The sequence below is a fragment of the Crotalus tigris genome, unplaced genomic scaffold, assembly GCF_016545835.1.
Source record: "Crotalus tigris isolate CLP2741 ecotype Arizona unplaced genomic scaffold, ASM1654583v1 scf7180000023637.1517150, whole genome shotgun sequence".
NCBI lineage: Eukaryota > Metazoa > Chordata > Lepidosauria > Squamata > Viperidae > Crotalus > Crotalus tigris.
The window spans coordinates 186,946-208,839 of NW_024100094.1; the positions used below are offsets into that span (position 1 = coordinate 186,946).

At 40.1% G+C, this 21,894-nt stretch overlaps 1 protein-coding gene across 16 annotated transcripts in view; it reads right to left on the reverse strand.

Annotated features, from left to right (window-relative positions):
• Positions 1-592: 592 nt before the first annotated feature.
• The window catches only part of MBD1 (methyl-CpG binding domain protein 1), a 74,570-nt gene continuing 53,268 nt past the window's right edge, over positions 593-21,894 (reverse strand). For 9 of the 16 annotated variants that reach the window (XM_039320433.1, XM_039320430.1, XM_039320428.1 and 6 more), the window contains 4 exons: positions 10,721-10,957; positions 9,317-9,427; positions 7,783-7,902; positions 594-1,255 (listed from right to left, as the gene is read on the reverse strand). In XM_039320433.1, coding sequence (XP_039176367.1) covers positions 794-1,255; positions 7,783-7,902; positions 9,317-9,427; positions 10,721-10,957 — 930 coding nt within the window. In that variant the 3' untranslated portion in view covers positions 594-793. Of the gene's footprint in view, positions 1,256-7,782; positions 7,903-9,316; positions 9,428-10,720; positions 10,958-21,894 lie in introns of all 16 variants that reach the window. The other 7 variants (XM_039320421.1, XM_039320422.1, XM_039320417.1 and 4 more) reach the window with 1 other exon arrangement.

The window sequence follows — 21,894 nt, forward strand, 5'->3', positions numbered from 1 at the left end:
CAACAATTCAAATTCTAAACAAATCAGGGGAAATGTCTAGCCCGTAGGGATTCGTTTGAAGAAGGAGATTCTACTGTAAAATCCCATTTTTCCTGGGTTTGGTGAAGATCATACTGTAGGAGTGCGCTAGATACGACAGAGTGGGACTAGGCAAGCAAAAACAATGGAAACAGGATCCCAAATGGATGCATAGCCCATCTCCACATGCCTATCGTATCAACCTGTAATACTACATTGCCAAACACATAAAAAAGCTTTAAAAGTGCACAAAACTGGTGGTCAGCCCAGGCTGCTGTGATACACACTGTCCACCAGGTACCTTTCTAGCAGGAAATGAGTAAATGACTAAAGCAAGACTGGAATTTAGTCGCCAAAAGAAACCTCTCTGAACACCAGAAGTGCAGAAGCAGATTATCGGGGGGGGGGGTGGTCAATACAAGAAGGGATATATATATATGTTTTCGCAGGTGTTTGTATGTAAGTCTTTGGTTATTCGGGTTTTCTCCCGCGTAAAATTGGAAGTGTCTTGGCGACATTTTGACGAAGTCCCATTCGTCATCTTCAGGCTGGTGTTTTAGGCTTCATGCTCCTAGAAGCACGAAGCCGAAAACACCAGCCTGAAGATGACGAATGGGACTTTGTCGAAACGTCACCAAGACACTTCCAGTTTTATGCAGGAGAAAACCCAAATAACCAAGCCAGGTCCAGTGTCAAAATTAAACTTAGATTAACTGCCCATTCATAGATCAGGGGGAGCTGAATCTGCCTCCAAATTCCTTGCCCAGCTTGGTTCTCAGTGAGTGCTGCTTCCTGATGGCCAGGGGTTGAGCCGGCAATGTGGGCAGCAACCTGAATGAACAAGAACATCACAGGCCTCAGACCGTTCTCCAGCAGGCCACCCTGCAGGCCAACCCGAACAAAGTTGGTAGGCCTCCAGATCGCAGATCAGTTCCACCACCTCATCCACCGTGGTCAGGCGGGCAGGGTGGCTGGCATAAAGTTCATGTTCCTGAGGCACCAGCAGACCTTGCACTACCACATGGAAAAAAAGGCCTGGGCGGATGTGAATGACTGCGGCAGACATGGTGGAATGTTTCGAGTGCTGGACGAGACGCAGGTCTGGGCTGCCAAGTGGAGGCAACACTTCCCAATGAGCAGGGAGAGGGATCTCATTCAGCTCAGCTAAAAACTCTCGCAAGACGCTGTCCAACTGAGAGAGGGGCTGCACACCGCCCAGGCTGTAGACCTCCATAATCTAGAGAGAGAAAGAGCAAAAAAGTCCAGTTTAAGTATCCTTTTGGTACAGGTAGTCCTCGACTTACAACCACAATTGAGCCCAAATTTCGGTTGCTAAATGAGGCATTTAAGTGAGTTTTGCCCCATTTTACAACCTTTCTGTCATAGTTGTTAAGTGAATCTGGCTTCCCCATTGACTTTCCTTGTCAGAAGGTTACAAAAGGTGATTAACATGAACCCAGGACACTGCAACCACATAAATATGAGTCAGCTGCCAAACATTTGAATTTTGATCACATGACCACAGGGATGCTGTGATGGTTGTTAAGTGTGAAAAATGGTCATAAGTCACCTTATTCAGTGCTGCTGTAACTTCGGACAGTCACTAGTGGACTGTTATAAGTCAAGGCCAGTGATAATCAAATAACTTTAGATAAGCTGCCATTTTCTCCAGTTTGGCTTAAATAGGACACAGGAGCCTCTATTTCAAAGCTATTCCTTGTCATTAAGACAATGACTCAAGGTTTCAACTAATGTAGCAGTTCAGTCTCAGATATGTGTAAACCACAAGTAATCTTAGGTCTGGGGTGACCTAATTTAAGAATCTGTCCAGAAAAATCACATTTTACATATTCTGAATGTAATGACATTTGCAGTAAAGAACCAGTTTGGCATTCTGAGGATTCATCCAGTCTCCGTTGGGCTTCTGGACATTCACATGGCAGGAAATGTCTCTCGGCAACAAATGAAGGTCAGAGACAATTCTATCTTGACAAAGCGAGTCAAAGCATGGGTAACCTCCAGGTTAGATTACTACAATTCGCCATAGAAGACCCCTTGTTTGAAAGCTGCCCCAAAACTGCCATCTGTAATCAAGTACAGGCAGTCCCTTGGTTAACAACAATAACTGGGACCAGCGACTCTATTACTAAGTGGCACAGTCATAAAGCGTGATATCCCGTGACTGGCTCAACTGAGAATGAGTTGTGGCAATTCCAGGTATCATCATTAGATAAATTCTGGATGATCGCAGCATCACACAATCAAAGTTTTGAGACCTCCAGATCGTTTCCCTATTTATTCTGCTTATTGGAAGCCAGTAGTGAAGGTTGCATAATGGCGAAGTTCACTCAAATGGTGAACTTCAAATGGCAAAACTAATGCAGACAAGATTCAGTCGATTTGACTGAGGAGTACAAGAGCTCACAGAAGAAGCTAATATTTTGAGAACTTGCCTGTGACAAATTCATCATCAAATAAAAATTGATGGGCTTTTTTTTTTTTTACTAAAGGAAACAGCAGGTACAGGTAATCTTCGATTTACAAACCACAAGTGGGACCAAAATTTCCATCGGTAAGTTGGTGTGGTCATAAAGTGAACCTGGCTTCTCCAATTGACTGCTGCCAAAAGTCAGCTGGGGAGGTCACAAATTGTGTTCATAGGACCCACAAGATGCAGCAACCACCGCAAATAAAAGCCAGTTGCAAAGTGTCTGGATTGCAATCACATGATTATGGGGGGCGTGGCGTGGTACAACAGTTATGATTTCAAGGACAGTTCATAAGTCACTTTTCCCAAGATTATCAATAACTTCGAGCTGTCATTAAACAAAGAGTTGTGAATCAAGTGAACTAGAAGACCTCCAAGGTCCTGTCCAACTCTATTATTCTGCTTTCTGTATTCAAGAACTACCTGTAATTTAAATCCTTCTCTAGCTTGGACAGATGTGTAGAAAACAGGGAATTATTTTCAATCACAAATGACTTTTGTATTTAAAGAAGAACTAGCCCCCAAAAATGAGAGAACAGATGATGTTATCTTGAGAGAACCTCTATCTGTGATTTGTGTGAGGAAAATGCTTCCCCAAAAGGTTTTAGGTATTTTATCGCTATAAGTATTTCTTCACACTGAGACACTAATTGCTATGTTTGATCAATCCATGGTAGTTAGAAAAATATATGGGTGAATTAAAAGATATCCACTGCATTGTTTGACAGAAATACCCAAGACTTCCTCTATAAAAGTAGAGCCTTTGGGCTGATACTAGCCAGCCTTGAGATGAGCTAGATCAGTGATGGTGAACCTTTTAGAGATCGAGTGCCCAAACTGCAAACCAAAACCCACTTATTTATCACCGGGTGCCAGGTGGGCGTGGCCCAATGGGTGGGCGTGGCTGTGGTGGTCATGGCAGATTGGGTGATGTGGCCAAGGTGGCCGTGATCACCTCAATGTTGCTCGTGGGGAGGGGCATCTATGGGGGCTGGGCAGGGTTGGGGGAGATACAGGGGGTCTCTGGCAGGTGGGGCAGTGGGCAGGAGGCTCGTCCTGCGGGGTGAGGTGAGGCAGGCGGGGGTGACGTTGTCACAGGGCAAGATGAGACGGGCTGGGGCGGCTGCTGACTGACACCATCAGCCCCTGCACACAGAGGCCAGCGAGCGCATGGGTGCTGGGATGCATCTGGCCATGTGGGACTTCAGTGAGTTAGCAGGCGGCTGGTTGAAGAGGGACAGTTGCCATCTCCGGGGCATGGCGCGCGTGCCCACAGAGAGGGCTCAGAGTGCCACCTCTGGCATGCGTGCCATAGGTTCGCCACCACTGAGCTCAATAACAGATTCAGTCTGTGCCTAAGCAGGAACCAAACAAAAAACCTAGACAAGAAAACATTATTCACTCATTCAAATGTAACCAGATTATAATTCTGGTTACACTCAAAAGAGTTAATAGAGGACAGTGTTCTAGAAATATAACTGCATATTCACTGAATCAGTTTTCCCATGAACATTTTGAACACAGTGATCTGATTCTAGTGGTGTGTTTGTCAAGCTCAACAGGAAAGAAGAGAATTTTGCTAATACTTAATCATACTTAGTTACAAAGCAATACCACTACTACTGTTAAAAGTTGAAATCAGTGCTATTTGCCTTTCAAAATTTTTTAATATGGGGTTCAGGAAAAGGAAATACTCTCTATGTTCTAGATCAGAGATCCCAACCTTTTGGATACCAGGGACCGGTTATGTGGAGAGGTTTTTCCGCGGACTGAAGGGGGCGTGGCTTTGTGTGCTGCCTGCGTCCTGTGGATGGGGTTTTCCTTGTTTGTGCGGACCAGCTGCTGGCATGCCACAGCCCGGTACTGGTCCACGGCCCAGGGGTTGGGGACCCCTGTTCTAGATAGCACTAAATTGGCTTTTAGATATCAAATGTGGGAGTCTGAATTTTAGAGAGATGATATATGGTACATGGTATCTTCAAAAAGTCATAGCCAGAGACAAAGAGCTTCAGCTCTATTGCTCTCTTACAGAAATTTGCATTTCATAGATGTTACCTGAGCACATACATACAAGAAGCTGGAGAAAACTCAAATAAAACCATCAGGACAGCCAAGCACAGAAAAGCAACCAAAGCAGCAGGCAAATGGGAGGAAGCAAGGAGACGGAAAGCAGATTTCCCACAAGCAGCAAGGAAAGACAATAAAGCTAACACTTACAAGCAAGTGTAAGATGACTGCTTGAAAGGCTACCCCTGCGAAGTATTTCCACCAAAGGATTTGAATAACATTTATTGCTCATAAAAGCATAGTCAAAAACAAAGAACTGTCTGACCGATAAGGTGTGAAGAACAGAGGGTGAGAATAAACAGAAGAGCTGTATACCAGCAACAAAGAGGCCCGACTTCCTCAGGATGATGAGGAAAGGAAAGTAGAAACAGCACCATCCATCCATCAGGAAGACGTTGTGTAGGCAATGAGCCAACTGCCCTCCAAAAATTACAAGGCTTAAGGGGTTGAAACCATCGCTGCAGAATTTCTTAGGCCTGTATCACCCATAACCACCATAGCCTTGTACTGGAAAATTTGGGAAACAAATACAAATAGCCACAGGATTGGAAATGAGCAGTGTTTATTATACTAACAAAAAAAGAGCAACTCCAGGGATCGCTCCAATTAATTGTACAACTGTTCCTCATCCCATGTGCTAGCACGTTTCTCCTTAAGATTGTACAGTTTATTTTGAAACACACACCCCCCCCCAATTTAAACCACACCAGAAAATTCCCTAAGTGAGAAGAAATCCCATGGAAAATATCTCTGTACCTCCGTTTTCATTTACACTGCTCATTGCTGACCACCAGTAACATTTATTGCTGGACAGACCTTGTCTCCATTAACAAGGTACATTGTTTCATTGCTCAACTAAGGCAGAGATACAATGTGACCTCAAAAAGCCACGGAATGGCAATAAACTCAAAGCTGTGGGATCACTCAAAGCAACTGAGACCATAGACAGACAGAGACTGATCACAGAAAGAGAACCAGATCAAAAGGCATGAGAATTTCACACCTATCCTCAAACGTCTTACATCCAAGAAGGACAGTGAAGAGAACCATATGCTCCAGAGGAAAATCTCTACTGATAAGGAAGAACAAGCAAGATAACAAGCAAGATGGTTCTTGTCCCTGTCCTCCTTGGATGTAAGAGATTTGGCGATAGGTGTGAAATTCTCATGCTTTTTAATCTGGTTCGCTTTCTGTAATCAGTCTCTCTCCCTGTCTATGGTCATAAAATCATACTTCACACTCACATTTCCTTCACAAACATAACACAAAGGGCCTCAAATCCCACAAATATCTCACTAAAGTACCAGTTAATAGCCAGCTACCCCAAAAAACAAACTTTGTTATTGTTTTTGGAATAAAAAGAGAGACTGCTTTGCCAGCAGTTCATCTTGCATCTTGATCGCTGGTACTTTTTTCCAGCTCGGAAGAAAAAGGGACCCAGGGAAATTCACCCAACAAGATCATACAATAGCGTCTGGTGCCATCCATCAAAAAATAAATTATTAGATATTCAAGCTGGTTTCAGAAGGGATCATGGCACTAGTGACTATATTACAAATTATTCTGGATCATGGAAAAATCTCAACAATATCAAAAGAACGTCTATATCTGCTTTATTTACTACAAGAAAGCCTTCCATTATGTCAATAATGATGTGCTTTGGAAAGTCCTAGGATAGACCCCCTGTCTATGGACTGGCACCGGTCTGTGGCATGCCAGAAACTGGCCTACGCAAACAAGCGAAGCCCCATCTGCGGGATGCAGGCAGCATCACAAGACTATGCCTCCTCCGGTCCACAGAAAAACCTCTCTCCATAGAACCGGTTCCTGGATGGATTGGGGGCCGCTGTCCTAGAAGACCTGGGGGTGCCAGCACATCTGGTCAAATTGATGCAGCCTCTTCTACACAGATCAGGAAACTATTGTGTAAACACCATAGAGAGACACTGATTGGTTCAAGACAGAGAAAAGAGTGCAGCAAGGTTGCATTCCTTCAATTTTCTTATTCAACCTGTATGCTGAAGGGATTATAAGGAAGCTGGAATTTGAAGAATCAAAAATTGGGGTAAAGATTGGAGGAAGGAATATCAACAATCTTTGATATGCTGACAACACAACTCTCCTTTCAGAAACCAAAGAGGGTTTGAAAGAAGATCCAAAGGATTAAAGAAGAGAGCAAGGAATTTTGCCTCTTCCTGACCACTGTGAGGAACGAACATTTTCAAAATAATATCTGACAATGAAAAGATTGAAAGTCCGCAAGTACACTTCTCCAGGATCACAGATTGATCAAAGCAGAGAGAGCAGTCCAGAAATAAAAAGTTAAATTGCACTGGGTCACACAGCAATGAGCATGAATCGCCTAGTAACTAAATACAGATTAGTCTGTGCTATCTGGTTTCCCACAGCTACCTACAATTGTGAAAGTTGGATTATAAAAAAAAAAAAAAACTAGACAGGAGGAAGATTAACTTGTTTGAACTGTGCTGCTGGAGAAGGCTCCTCACATTCCTTGGACAGCCAAAGTGACAATCAATCAAGTACTGTGGAGAATATAAAACCAGGCATATTGCTGGAAGGCAAAATCACCAAATCCCACCTTACTTATTTCAGCCATGTCATGCAATCAAACTGATTGGAAAAGGCAGTTTTGCTCGGAATGGTCAGTGATAAAAGGAAATAGGATTGCCAAAAAACACAGTTGCTAGGCATAATCAAAGCCGACACCAGCCAGAGCATAAAACAACTGAAAGAAGCTGTACAAAAATGGAAAACTGGAGACAGCTGGTTCATAGAATATCTGAGAATTGGATATGATTGAATGAATAGCATCATTGTTTAACAAAGATGGCTGGCAAGCTGGGACAATAATATGTATCTTTTCTCTTATCAGGTATTTATTTTTAGGGTTGGTCAAGGACCATAATAAATTTTTCAAAGCAAGGTTTCCATGCTATTATCCCACAATCCATCTCTCTCCCAAATCTCTTATTGTTGAAAAAAACCTAGTCGAAAATTTCTCCTTCACCTCACAGATCTCAGTATCTGTTGCTGTGTAACCATCACCTTCTGCTGGCCATATGTATTGTGATTCTCATCCCCACTATCAGGAACAAAGTTGCCCAGGATCAACAATCAATAAAAATAATAATAAATAATAACCTCTAAAGAGTTATTATCACAGTGCCCAAAATTATCCCATTTCTTACCACTGGAGGCTGGATTTGCTGCAATGGTCCCACTTCATTGTCTTCTGAATCATCAAGAATTACCACTTCTGTGCTTGATGTTCCTGACAGTTTCTTAAATTGGGGGAATCCTGCTGATATCTGCAGCAATAAAAATAGGCTCAAGGTTTAATTTGGAAAAGTCAACAAATAGGTCTTTCTCAGATTTCTCAGCGCCCAAACCCTCAGACAACAAATCTGACATCAGAAGGGAACTGTACATACAGAGACACCTACAAGTGATATTTCAAAGGAAGCTGAAGCACAGATTATACAGACAAATAAAAATAGATGGGATTACAAGGCAACCTACAAGAGACCTCATTGAAACACCTCTTAAAAGCACAGGCCTGGAAATATTTCTTGTATGATTGGGAATCCATGAAACTAAAGCCATAAGAACATAATATAAATAATTCCTTGCTGAATTGGATCCTTTATCCATCTAGTCGAGTAGTCTGTTCTCACAGTGACCAACCAACTGCACCAAAAAAAAAAAAAAAAAAAAAAACACCCACTTGTCTCCCAGGAGATTGTCCTTCAAAGGCAGTCACACTGTCATCAAGTCTAAGAGTCACTGACCTCTAAGAATTGGTCCAAGTGTTTTTTGAAACCAGCCAAACATGGGTGGAATAATACAAAAGCAAAGGATTGAGAAATTAAAATTTTTCCCCAGGTCAAAACTTGGCAAGCACTCAACTGTAATTCAAATTTGTTCAGTTCTGAATGGGAAGGCTTGCTAAGTTTCTACAAAGTCTGTTTCAATTAAGTGGGTGACATCCTTTCCTTTTGTCCTCCATTTCCATATTCATTCTAGTAGGGAGCAGAAGAAACTGAAAATCATTTCACCAAGCCACCGCATTCCCTTAAGACAGTGTTTCTCAACCTTGACAATTTTAAGGCATTGCTGGCTGTGGAATTCTGGGAGTTGAAGTCCACATGCCTTAAAATTGTCAAGGTTGAGAAACACTGCCTTAAGACTTAATGATGCTAGAACCGCTGGCCAGAAATGGTATTGCACTTTGGTGGTTCGAGCCTGGCTCTGTGAGATGGAGGGAGCTCCCATCGCTTGATCCCTAGCTTCTGCCCATCCAGCAGTTCGACAGCATGCAATATTGCAAGTAGACAAATAGGTGGGGGAAAAAACCTCACTGCATTCATGTGTGCAGAGAGCAGAAGCTGGCACTGGACCTGGCCAGAAGCGAGGCATCACGACACAAGACGAGGCAAGGCAAGACCGGTGGAGGAGCCTGAAAGAGCCAGCAACCTGAGCACTGCTACTTAATTGGTATAAAGCAAGTTCTCCACCCCCCTCCCCATAGTACCCCAAGGATAGCCAGCAAGCACCAAACAGAATGAATTAGCAATCTAGGCTGTCAGGACCGCACTGTGTCTAGCATGTGTAGATTTCCCTGATATTGTATGCCATATGCTAAGTAAACGAATAAAAATTTCAGCAAGCAACCAGAACACTAAGGTGATTTGGCAAGGAAAGACACCTTAAACTAGAACTTACCAGAGAGTCATTGGATGCCTGACAATTCCCACCTGGTTCTGCATATTCTTGCCTGATTTGGGGAGAGGTGGCAATAAGGAGATTGACTGCAGGCAATTGGGTATCTGGATCCTATGAGATACATTATACCAAAATATTAGAGCCTATAAATGCAGATTTTAAACCTAAAGTTTCAAGCTACATACAAGGTGCAGTTTTTAAAAAAGAGACATAAGTGCCACAAGCAGTATGTCATTGCTGCTCTTTCTCAAGTCTAATCATGCCATGTCAACATGTTCATTCAATAATTTGTTACTGGAGGGGGGAACCTTGCTCAGGAAACAAACCCCTCTGTGTGAGATCACTCTCTGCTTGACTTTTGAAAACTTGAGGCGATGCACAGAAGAATAAAAAAAAGGTAAAACATACTTCAAATAGGCTACTGAGTGGGAGTGAATGTCAACATTCACTTGCAGTTTCAAAGAAATACATGTGTGCCGAATGTACACTTTTTCTTTCTGTATATTACAAAAAAAAAAAAAGGAAGATGCTTGAAAAATGCAAGTTTGTTTGCAATTTGAAAACAGTATTGGCACAGCCAACAAATTTAGGATGGGACTAAATGTGTGGCTTCTATATGTCCATCCTCAATTTTTAAAGGAAGAAAATCAGTAAATATTAAGGTAGAAAGCATTTTGCAATGCAGTATTTTCAAGAAAAATCAAAACCAAACAAGCTAAGCAAAAGCAGCTTATGTAAACTATATGAACAAAAATGCCAGGTCCAAATCCCTGTCTTAGCCAAAATATACACTGTTAAAAGATGAAAAGCTACTGACTAGTCCATCCAGAAATGCCTTTGTTGTTTAAGTCAAACAACAAAATTTCAGGAAGCTTCTAAAATCTACAAAGCATTAAACTTTCAGGATGTTGTAACCCCTTTTCCAATGTCCTCCCCCCCCCTCTCTCTCTCACACACACACACACACAAACACTTTACCAAACCAGTGATTTTTTATTTAAGTCTATTTCAGTGATATAATGAATTTTGTTTAACCTCTATTACTTTTATTTTTTTCAGCACATATCTATACAGCAGGGGTGTCAAACTGCCAGCTCACGGGCCGGTTTCATCATACTGGAGCCGCGCCCACCCCACTGCCGGCAAGGGCAAAAAAGCTCCGATATGTTGCGCGACATCACGTGACGTCGCGAGTTTGACATGTCTGCTATAAAGTAACATTCTGTTTTTATTTCATTGTTACTCTGTTTTTTGGGCAGTACAAACAAAGTCTAACAAACATAGCAACTCCTCCCGCCCTAAGCATGCAGGCCCAATATTTGACATTTCAGTTGGCAAAACAGGAGAAAGAGTTTAGGGGAGGAACAGTCATACGTGACTTAAAAGGTACCAGCTTTTACCCACCGTTCCTATAACCCAGGTGGATTTAATGGGGTGGTAGTGTATATCTTGCTCTGGCTGGATATATGGTGGCAAGATGGAACACTCCTTTGTAGGTTCGTGGGAGGCAGAGGGTATGGTTTCCTTCCTCAGCGTCACTGATGATGGTGGCTGTGGATGCAGATGTGGCTGCTCCTGCTTAGGCATCTGTAAGCTCAGAGATTTGGGCACTTCAGTCCACTCACTGGTCAAAGAAGATTCCTTCAGTGCCACAGGAAAGGAAAGGAAGAGATATAAGCAACCTTATACTGGCTCAGCCTATTTATCTATCTAATTCAGAATTACACGGGACAATTACTGGAATAACTCTACCACAGTAGTAATGGAGAACTTTTACTACCCTGACATCCACTGGGAAACAAATTCTGCAACAAATTCCGAAGGATAAGACAAGAAGCAAGAGTGGACGTTTGTCAGAGGGAGACCCAACCTGAAAATAAGAAGGAATTTCTTGACAGTGAAAACCATTAAGCAGTGGAACAGCTTTATTTTGTTTTATTTTTTCAAACTTCTTAACCGCCCATCAGCCTCATAAAAGGGTTCTTACCTTCTGGAGTTGTGGGTGCTCCGTTCCTGGAGGTTTTTAAGAAAAAAAACTGGACAACAATTCGTCCAAGATCGTGTGAGGATTCCTACCTTAGGCAGAGGGTTTGACTAGGTCCCCAATCTTTTGGGCACCAGGGACCAGTTCCGTGGAGAAAGGTTTTTCCATGGACTGGAGAGTACATAGTTTTTTGTACTGCCTGCATCCTATGGATGGGGCTTTGCTTGTTTGTGCGGACCGGTTGCTGGCATGCCGTGGCCCAGTACATGGACCAGAGGTTGGGGACCCCTGGACTACCAGACCTCTGAAGATCCCTGGTTCAGCCTTGTGATTCTATGAATCTATGAACTAACAGAGTGTACCAGGTTAGGAAGAAATCACCCCAGTTAAGGGTTGAAAATACAAAAGGCTGAACCTGGAACTGTTCCACAAGCAACTGTATACTGCCCCTCCCTGGACATTTTTTTAAACAGATGATCCTCACTTACCAATGGTAATTGGAACTGGGTAGTCCTTTGCTAAGCAATGTGGTCATTAAGGCACAGTGTGTCATATGACCATGCCAGTTTATGACAGTAGCTCTGGCAGTCCCAGTTGCTGTCAACAGATAAATTCCACAGTCACAACATCCCATGATGGCCATTTACAGCCTCCTGCTGGCTTCCCCATCGACTTTGCTTGTTAGAAGTAAGCAATGAAGGCTGCAGATGGGATCACATGGCAGCAGGACACTGCAATGTCATAACTGAGAGCTGGCTGCCAAACACCTGAACCATGATTCCATAATGATGGGATTGCCTTTTCCTCCATATACAAAACCAAAATTTAGTGCTGGGTGGCAGCATTAGCAACAAGCTGCTTCAGCCATTGAAATTTTAAGCCTAGAAAATCTCCAAAGCCAAAAGCTTGTCACTGAATGGGAAGAGGGGGAAAGGATGGACAAACATCTCTCTTTTTTAATTATTTTACCTCTATAGAGCAAGTATCAGCAAGCTTTTGGAGTGCTATTTTCATGTGATGTCCCAGACATCCCTCTCATCTTATTTCTAAAAATCATCTGGAATCTAACAAGCTTTTGATTAATTCATAAAAATGTGGTGAAATCTTTCAACATTCCAACCGTTAAAAGAAAAAATGCCAAATGAGGAACATGATAAATTGATGCAAACAATGTTTTATTACTCAGATTCCTGTTGCAAATATTAAGCGGAAAATATAGAAACTATAGCCACATTTTTGTTGTCAGTTTAAACTAGAACCGTCTTTTTTCTTTCCCAACCTCCAACTTGCATGATACTTGTGTAGTCCAAGTCAGTTTATTTATTTTAATTTTTTTGCACCAAAGGATTGTGTTACAAATCTTAGTACAAGTATTTTAATTAATTCCAAGTGGCTTTCATGCAATTGAGAGTTTCTTGATGTCTTAGGAAGAGTCAGAAAATATTATCACTTCAAATTAAGGGAAGCAGTTAAGGATTATTTACCGATGAGAAACGCATCTACGCTGTTATTTATTTACTTATATTTAATTAGCCTCCAATCTCATGGAAAAGTGACACTAAATCGTGCACAATAAAAAGAATAAAATCACAATATTAAAACAACTGCAATTAAAAGACAACAACAGTAACAAAATAGCCAAGAAAAATGATGTTAAAAACAATAAAGCCATCTCATTAGATCGCCATTTCCTTGAAATCCCCAAGCCTAATTTTTAATTTAATGTTTAAATTAACTGATCTCCATCTGTATATACCAGATATTCTAACACATATTCCCACCTACCCTTCAGGCAGAACAGAAAGGGAATGAAAAGTGAAATGGGTGGATGGATGGATGGATGGATGGATGGGGAAGGAGGAAGGATCTCCATTTATTGTTACAGAAAGAGTAAAATTCGGCAAACAAGTAGGTATTCAAAGCATCAAGATTAATCTTCAATGATATCCAGGCTTTTCATCTCTCTGTGCTTATTTTTATTTCTGCCCATTTCTCTTGTTTTCAACAGCCTCTTTTATTCTTTTTTTTTAAAGAATGACTGAGAAGCCAGTGCAATATTTCAATTCCATGCAATTTTAACACAATTAACAATTTCCTAATCAGCTAATATCTTTTATATTTGTTGGGGGGGGGAGACAAAATCATCATGAATGGACACCCATATAGAGACAGACAGGAGCATCTTGCAGCTACACAAGCCTGAAAAAAGACGCAGCTACTTTAATGATTTGATGAGAGGAGCTGCTTCGTGCCTTGTACAGTATGCTGCATATGGTATAGAGCTAATACAGAGACTACTTAGCCTGGCCAGTAAGTACATGGAAGATGCACAGATAGAGCAAGTTAAGGTTGGCTAGTTTTAAACTACCTTTGGATTTTTGTTCAGAGCTTAAATTAATGTTTACTTTATGGTTCAGCATATTTTGTGAATCCAGAAAACAATGAAGCCTGTTTTCGACTTTTTAGTTTGAGAAACTAAGAGACATGTAATTTTGACTCTGGGATTGGACGATTAGAGTTGTATGCGATTATAGGCGTCATGTGGACTATTGTTAATTTTAGAATACAAGTTGGATGTATGTTTTATCTACACATGTACCAAAAATGGGAAGCTGTTTTTTTTCTTTCCTTTTTCTCGCATTCTTATCTTGCTTTTTCTCTGATTCTTTTTGTTTCTTTTTTTCTTGCTTGTTTACTTTTTATTCATGTTTTTTAAAATTTAATCACATTAAAAAAACAGGTTAATTCAATAACCAGGTTGTGCTGAGCGAAGGCAGGCGCGCAGTTACTTCAAAAACTGAAATCTAAGCATCTAAGCGTAACATCTTGTAGATACACAAATTGCGGAGCCCTCTTTATGCACGACTGTGAGCACTCCTGTTCTCGGCTGTGTACTTCAAGACTCATCAAGAAGCTTTCCTGATCTTGCAAAGCTCCTCCCTTGCAATTCTGTAAACACTTGCTTTGCCACTCCAATTTTCAGATACAACAACGATCAAGAAATCCAGAAAACTCTCTAAAAACATATTCCTAGCGAGAAAAGTTGCGAGCTTCTTTGTAAGTGGCTGCAGAGGCAGGGATGCATTCCAGAGGCTGGTATTTGGATACAAATTTTCCAGAGCGTGAAACCATTATACAAGCAACACGTTAAAATACAGATTCTCAAACTCTGTGGATTTGGAGTCTGCTAAAATAATGCATAACGCCAATCTGCCATGAAGTATACTTACCGATATATTAGATGCTGGGCTGGTAAGCAAGGCTTTTACCGGAAATCACAGCTGGTATAGCATTACAGGTAGTCCTCACTTTGTTTTGTGACTGTTCAAAACTACAACAGCACTGAAAAAAGTGACTCTTATGACCGTTTTTCACACTAATGAACATTGCCGCATCTCCACGATCACATGATGAAAATTCGGATGGTCGACCACGGACATATTTGTGACAGTTGCAGTGTCTGGGGTCATGTGATCCCCTTTTGAGATCTTCTGACAAAGTCAATGGGGAAGCCAGATTCACTTAACAACTGTGCCACTAACTTAACAACTGGAGTGATTCACTTAACCATTGTGGCAAGAAAGGTGGAGCAAAACTCAATTAACAAATGTCTCACTTAACAACAGAAATTATTCAATTGTGGTTGTAAGCTGAGGACTACCTGTAGTAAATTTAAGATAATCCCTCCTAAAAAGAAAAGAGTTGATAGAAAAAACACACTGACAAAATTCCTATGAAGTTTCCAACTCCCGTGCCTGATCACCCTATGATTGCCCAAGATCAACTGAAATCAGTCCTTGACATTTCCTCCTTTCCTGTAATTACAGAATCTCTATCCGAGAAAAGGGAAAAGGGCCCAGACCATCAATTCCTTCCATTCAGCTCTGGGGAAACTGTAGCTCAAATGACAAAATGGAAAATTTATTATCTGTGGGGCTTAGTTTGTCCACCAGGGACAACAACACAAAAACAATGCCAAAGTAACAATGGGTCTTTACACAGATGAAAAATGTGTAGTAGTTTATCAGAGCCAGCTTGGAGGAGAGGAGGAGGAGGAGGAGGAGGAGGAGGAGGAGGAGGAGGAGGAGGAGGAGGAGGAGGAGGAGGAGGAGGAGGAGGAGGAGGAGGAAAGAAATACTAATAAAAATACGAAAAGGAGACAATGGGCATGAAAGAGAAAAAACTAAGTGTAGATTATTCAGCTCATTCTTTATTGTTCATGCAAACTTGAGAATGAAGACATATCAGCCCACTAGCCCTTACATACCTCCAGGCAGAGCTTAGCTAAAGGTTTAATTTGAGGGGGGAAAGGACAACTGCTGTTTCTTTTTTTAACCTTACTCTTAAGACCTTGCTGGATTGTTATGTTTTGTGAATCATCACCATCACAATCATCACCATTGTCTTCCTTTCAAGATATTGGTTGAAATGAACCATGAGGAAATTCCTATAACAAGTCAAGCAGGCAAAAGGCCTGGCATCTCTTCAACAGCTCTTGTTCTTAAATTTACCTTTCAGCTATTCCAAAGCACATGGAAAATGTTTTCGTTTCCTCACCCATTTGTCTCTGCTTAAAGGCCCTTTGAGGTAGCTCTAACATTGGAAATTTCAACATGAAAAAAGTCAGCCTTGCCTACCAGCCCAGGGAAGAATAAGGCCCCGGTTACCTCTCTGAACTCAGAGAGTAAAAACCAAAGGATCCTATTGGCTCGGATGCTATCCTAAGCAGCATGTAACAGGTTATGTCTTAATTATTTCAAGTCCCAAGCAATAATATATCATCTCACAATAACATATTCAATTAAGATACACTAAAATCTACCTTTACAAATTGTTTCAATGGCCATGAAAAATATATTAAGATGAATGTCATTTACAGTCCTTGGCCTCATATTCTTGCCTATATACCCATAGGAAAGTGTATTGGTTTGTATGTCTTTTGACTGAAAATCACTATTTTTTCTATTTTTAAAAAGTACAAAATGCTGAGCTGAAAACTATATCATTATTATACTTGTCCATTCCAAATTGTCTGCAAGGAAAGCTACACATTTCAAGTTGGAAAGCAGGATTCAGACTGGTAATTTGGATTAGAATTCACAAATAGTTCAAACTAGTAAAGCAATCACTAATGTCTCTTTTCTAAATGGGCAATCAAGACCCTAATCTTACAATAAAGACAGTAAATGCCCAGAAAATTGAAATCTAGCCATTTTGTAGCACCAAATTAAAACCCAGAAAGAATTCCGTGCAATACACTCCAGTCCTGCTTCTTCGATTCAGGCTTTCTAGCAGGGCAGCACACAAGACTACAAAGTAATAGACAGCAGGAAGGAGGGAGGTACCTCATGGAGACAATTCTGGAGAAGAAGGAGGTCATCATAAAGGTAATTAAAGTTATGAAGGAATTGCCTGGAAAAAAGCAGCCTGGGAATCTCCAATTGTTCAGAGTCAGATCATGATCCTGTCAAGACCCTCATGGAAAAAGTTAGCTTATGCTCATTGCCAAATTCAAGCTGGAATAAAGCTGTGCTTGAAGGGAACTTGGTGGAATAACAAGGAAGATATCATTGAGAAATCATGTATTAGTAGCTAGTTCCCATATTCAATGGATATTCAACGGCAGAAGAATCACAAGCAGCAACATTTGGATTGAGTGGGTGGGTAATTGCCTCTGGCTGGAAGCTGACTTTTGCCCACTTGCTTCTGGCCACACCCCTTAGCTCCCTACTGCCCCACCTGCTTGATCCTGGCTGATTTGTGGCTGTGGCCACCGAAGCTGTTCCTCCTCCTCCTCCTCCTGACTTTCCTGCCCGCTGCCACTGTCCCCACTCCATCTGGGCTCCTCTATTCCTTAGAAAGCAGCTGCTTCTAGGGAAAGGAAGGGAAGAGATGAATTAATGAAGAAAAGCAAACTGTGGAGATGACAAGTAGCAGCTACCCACAAAGGAGCCCTATTACAAAAGCAAGCAGTGCACTAGAATGGCCTGCGTCTTCCTGAAGCCACAGACCCAACACAAAACCTTCCACTTCCTTGGTCTGTTCCCAAGAGGCGCATTTTCCCTCAAGCACACTCAAGACATCACAAAACAACATAAATCATGAGAAAGCATATCTTTTCCCTACCATCCTCCTGCCCCACAAAAGAAACTGCAAGGCAGAATAGGGGCACAGCTAGGACAGATCAAGCTGGAGATGTTAAGGCAACTAGGGTATATAAGAAATCTGAACACAAAATGGCAGGATTTTAAAGCTGGTATACACGAATATTTAGATCAGTGGTTCTCAACCTGTGGGTCGGGACCCCATTTGGGGTCGAACGACCATTTCACGGAGGTCGCCAAACAACGCAGTCCGCCATTTTTCCCCCTTTTCCTTAGCTGTGCTACTCCTTTTATTCTATTGGCTTTTGAAAGACAATAGAATAGACTCTCTTGAATAGAGTCTAATTCTATTGGCTTTCAAAAGCCAATAGGAATTGTCCAGGCTGTCTCTGCCCTGCTGAGCCCGCCAAAAATCCCATTCTGCAAACGGTGCTGCACCAGTTGAGTAGTCCTCGACTTACGACCGGTTGCGTAGTCCTCGACTTACGACCGGTTGGGGGTCGCGGCATTAAAAAGGTTGAGAACCACTGATCTAGATCTTAGAACAGTGAAACCACATTTTTTACTAAAAGGCATCAAAAAAATAGCAGTCAAAATAGAGCTGTTTTAACTCATTCAAATATGAGCCATTCACTGTAGCAGACAATCCATATTCCTCTGCTCTCAACAGAGCTACCATAATTTTTCTTAGTTAATACATCTATTTCTAGAAGAAAATCTTTCCAAAGACTCACAACACAAAAAACTCACAAATCTTTCCAAAGGCTCTGTGAAGGAACTTATATGCGAGTTTTTTAATTTGCAAGGTTTATGTCACTCTTAGATCAAAGTTGTGGAATAGAAGTTCTCAGTTTCTGTTGCTGCAGATAAGAATCCCATAATTATATATATCGTGTTTCCCTGAAAATAAGACCAGGTCTTATATTAATTTTTGCTCCAAAAGACGCATTAGGGCTTATTTTACAGTTAGTTTTATTTTCAGGGAAATACGGTACTAAATGCATCCGTCTGGCTGACGATCTTAACTGGGACTTATTTTTGGGGTGAGGCTTATATTACGAGCATCCTGAAAAATCATGCTAGGGCTTATTTTCCGGTTGGGTCTTATTTTTGGGGAAACATGGTAAGAATAGTAAAAGACTAGTTTTGTTTTTTTATACAAAGGCCAGAAGTAGTCTTCCAAGATATATTTCATTTACAATTCTTGTCTTTTTCTGTAAAATACTTAGCTAGCATGCACATTTTCTTTCTTCCAACTCATCTATCTTCCAAAACACTTTTTAAATATTTTTCTTTATCTTTGCTATGGATTGGAGCAGGTCTCTTATTTATATGTCCAGACAGGATAGCAAGTGAGATAATAAAGTCAGGAATAGTGATCAAAGATAGGTCAATGCAAGCCACCCAGGGCAAAGTTTATAGAATATCAAACACAGCTAGGGCATTAGAACAATAGAGTGTTTAGGAATATATGTCCTTGCTCGAGTACTTTTCTGGGTCTCTCCATCTTTATGGTTGAAGAAAAAGACGACAGTATCCAATTCATCTTAGTAGATACCTAAGAGTCCATGCATCTCTTTTTGCATTCCCTCTATGTTGCCGCTTACTTATTTCATCTATAAGAATAGATGTAGCTTATAATGCTTAGTCGTGCATGCAAACATCCGTTCCAAAGTCATGCCAAGTGTAGATATTTCATTATGTAAAGAATTTATCATTTTGAGAATCTCAGCCTTCTATATTCAGCAGATTAAAACTGCTTAGTAAGTGTGCATAAAGAAACACTTCTAAGTAGCTAATCCAAGTTATAATCCAAGCCACTAACGCTGTATGATCAGCTTGCTCAAAAAAAAAAACCATGTAAATCGTATGTGGTCTAAGTTAGGCCAACACAAAATCAAGAGTTTGTTCCTTTCTGCTGTTCTTGTTCTCTCCTGCTGGCTCTTCCTTAGTTTTTACAAATTTTACACTAGTGTACAGCTATTCAGCTCAGAGTTAAAACCCACCATTGCAGTCAAATAAATGGGTGATGAATTCATTTCTCCATAAGGAAGTAAAGAAACTGGAGTTAGTCTTGGTAAGCAATAAAATCCTGCTTGAATTCCTACTTTCTCCAAATCTAAATATTGGCTACATTCAGGAATAAGTACTGAGCTGAAACAACTGGTCAAGCTGATTTTTTCATAATATTTATGCCACTTAAAATAATGTTCCTTGAAAAATGGAAAAACAAAGAAACTCCCACAGAGGAAGAAATACTATGCAAAATACTATCTTGTGCTGAAATGGACAGGCTTACGATGGAACTGAAGGATAAAAGTGGATCTGAATACTTTGAAATCTGGGATAAATTTTACTATTGGTGGGAGTCGAGGAGGACTGTTGGGTTATAGATTAGCATCAATATGGAAATGTACATAATTTTAGGCTAGCAAATAGAGAAATGAATTCAGTATTGTATAAAAAACCTATATGTATCTATAGAGATATAGAACTAAATGTAAGAAGAGAAATAACTTGACACAAATGTTTATACTGGAATGTTACATCATGTCCAATGTTTTCTTTTTTAACTGTATTGTAAATAAAAAAACTTTTAAAAAAATAATGTTCCTTGGCTAATCCTGTGAAGATTGGACTGTATTATGATTTTGCCAGTTCCAGAGCAAGGTATTTAACCTAATCTTGTTAATCTCAATACAAGATTAAAATATAGCAAAAAATCATCCAGATATGATAAACCGTTGGGAAAAGATAATATAAGGTTTATTAAACAAACAGTACTGAGACAGGGAAATATTTTATTGTCTGTCCAAGGTCAGATTTAAGACACCTGGAGATAGAGTCAAAACATGTAAACGCAAGTAGGCTTTATATAACATCAGATAAATCTGCACAAAATCTTCTAGAGAAATCATACATGGCTGGGTTTATACAGTAACAGATCATTAAAAAAAAACACCCCAAATTTTGACATAGCACAATATGGTAATCGTAACTGTGTTTAATGAATGAAATTCATTAATATATATGGCATTGATAATAGTTTACTGAAAAGGCTTTAAAGTCCACTTGGACCAATACTTCCTTACTCTGTTTTACTGAAAACAAAACTAACTTCCAAAAGAAATAACTCTTTCGAGACCAATGGTTTGTTATTTTGTTTTACCGAAAACAAACTTAACTTCCAAAACAAGCATAATCCTTTGAGGCATCCATTTATATCCTTTAGCTGAAGAATGGAATTTTGTCCATCAAAGTGTAAACTCTGGATAGAAGCTGGAATGACCGGTTGCCACACAAATATCTCCTTTTCCTTGTTTATTGAACCAAACCTTATTAGTCAGGCAACCTATCAAAAAGTTTATTTAAAGCTTTCCAACTTAATTTTTTTAAGTTTGTATTCATATAACCGAATTAAGGAATAAAATGTAAAAAAAGACATCAAGAATATAAATCATAGTTCCTGATTAATGATGAAGTTGGTACCCCACTGGGCCGTAATATATATCTGAACACCAAGATCTGAATGACAAGCATAATTCTAAACTGAACTAGGCAGCACTTATTGACTGCAGAAACTATTAATTTCAATCTTTCAATAGTTACAGCATCAATAAAAGGAAAAGTGGACTCTTTCAAAAGTCATTTTATGTATTCATTCAATCATACCATGCCAAATCAGCAGGGACTGCTTCAGAGCAGGAAGTCCTGGATCTAAAAGGAGCAAAGCTTGTTATCTCTAAAGAAAGATCCTATAAATCCAATCCAGATAAATGTGACCAAACTCAGAGAGAGTCCCCAGCATTGCAGGGCAAAGAGTGAGGCTGGAAGTAAAAAAAACGATACCCTCCAAAACTACAGTGTTCCTTTACAGATCATTATTTTTAAAATATATTAAACATAACTGTAAAAATACAAACTAAACAATATAAAAGGAAAAAAATAGAAGGTTCAGAAAAGAAAAAAATAGAAAGAAAAATAGAAAAGAAAAAACAATACAGTATAAAGGGAAAAAAAGCATTTCCCCTTCTTCCTAAGTATAAACAATTTTAATAACTTGTCACTTTCTCTTGAAATACAACAAATAAGCTTCCTATCTCCCATTTCTTATCTATAAACAAATACTTAGTCTCATTTCCATCCTGATGTCATTAAAAGTCCATTAAGAGATAACAATGTATCTATTTCAACCTTGACCAAACAGACCAACATTTTATTCCTTACTTTTACTTCTAACAATCTTGATCTGAAGTCCCTTAGTGTCTAGATTGATTTCCTTTTATTTTTTCTTTGCCTTTTCTCACAAAATTCTTCAGAGTTTTAACAAACCTCTTCAATAAATCCATTGAAGGAAAATTATCCAGGTCACTTCCTTGGTTTGGTATTTATATACCTCATATAATCATTAAGGAATCAGTTTCTTTTGTATAGTATATCCAGTGCAATATCTTTTTCCACGTCATTCTTGTAGCCTGTATTTTTTAAAA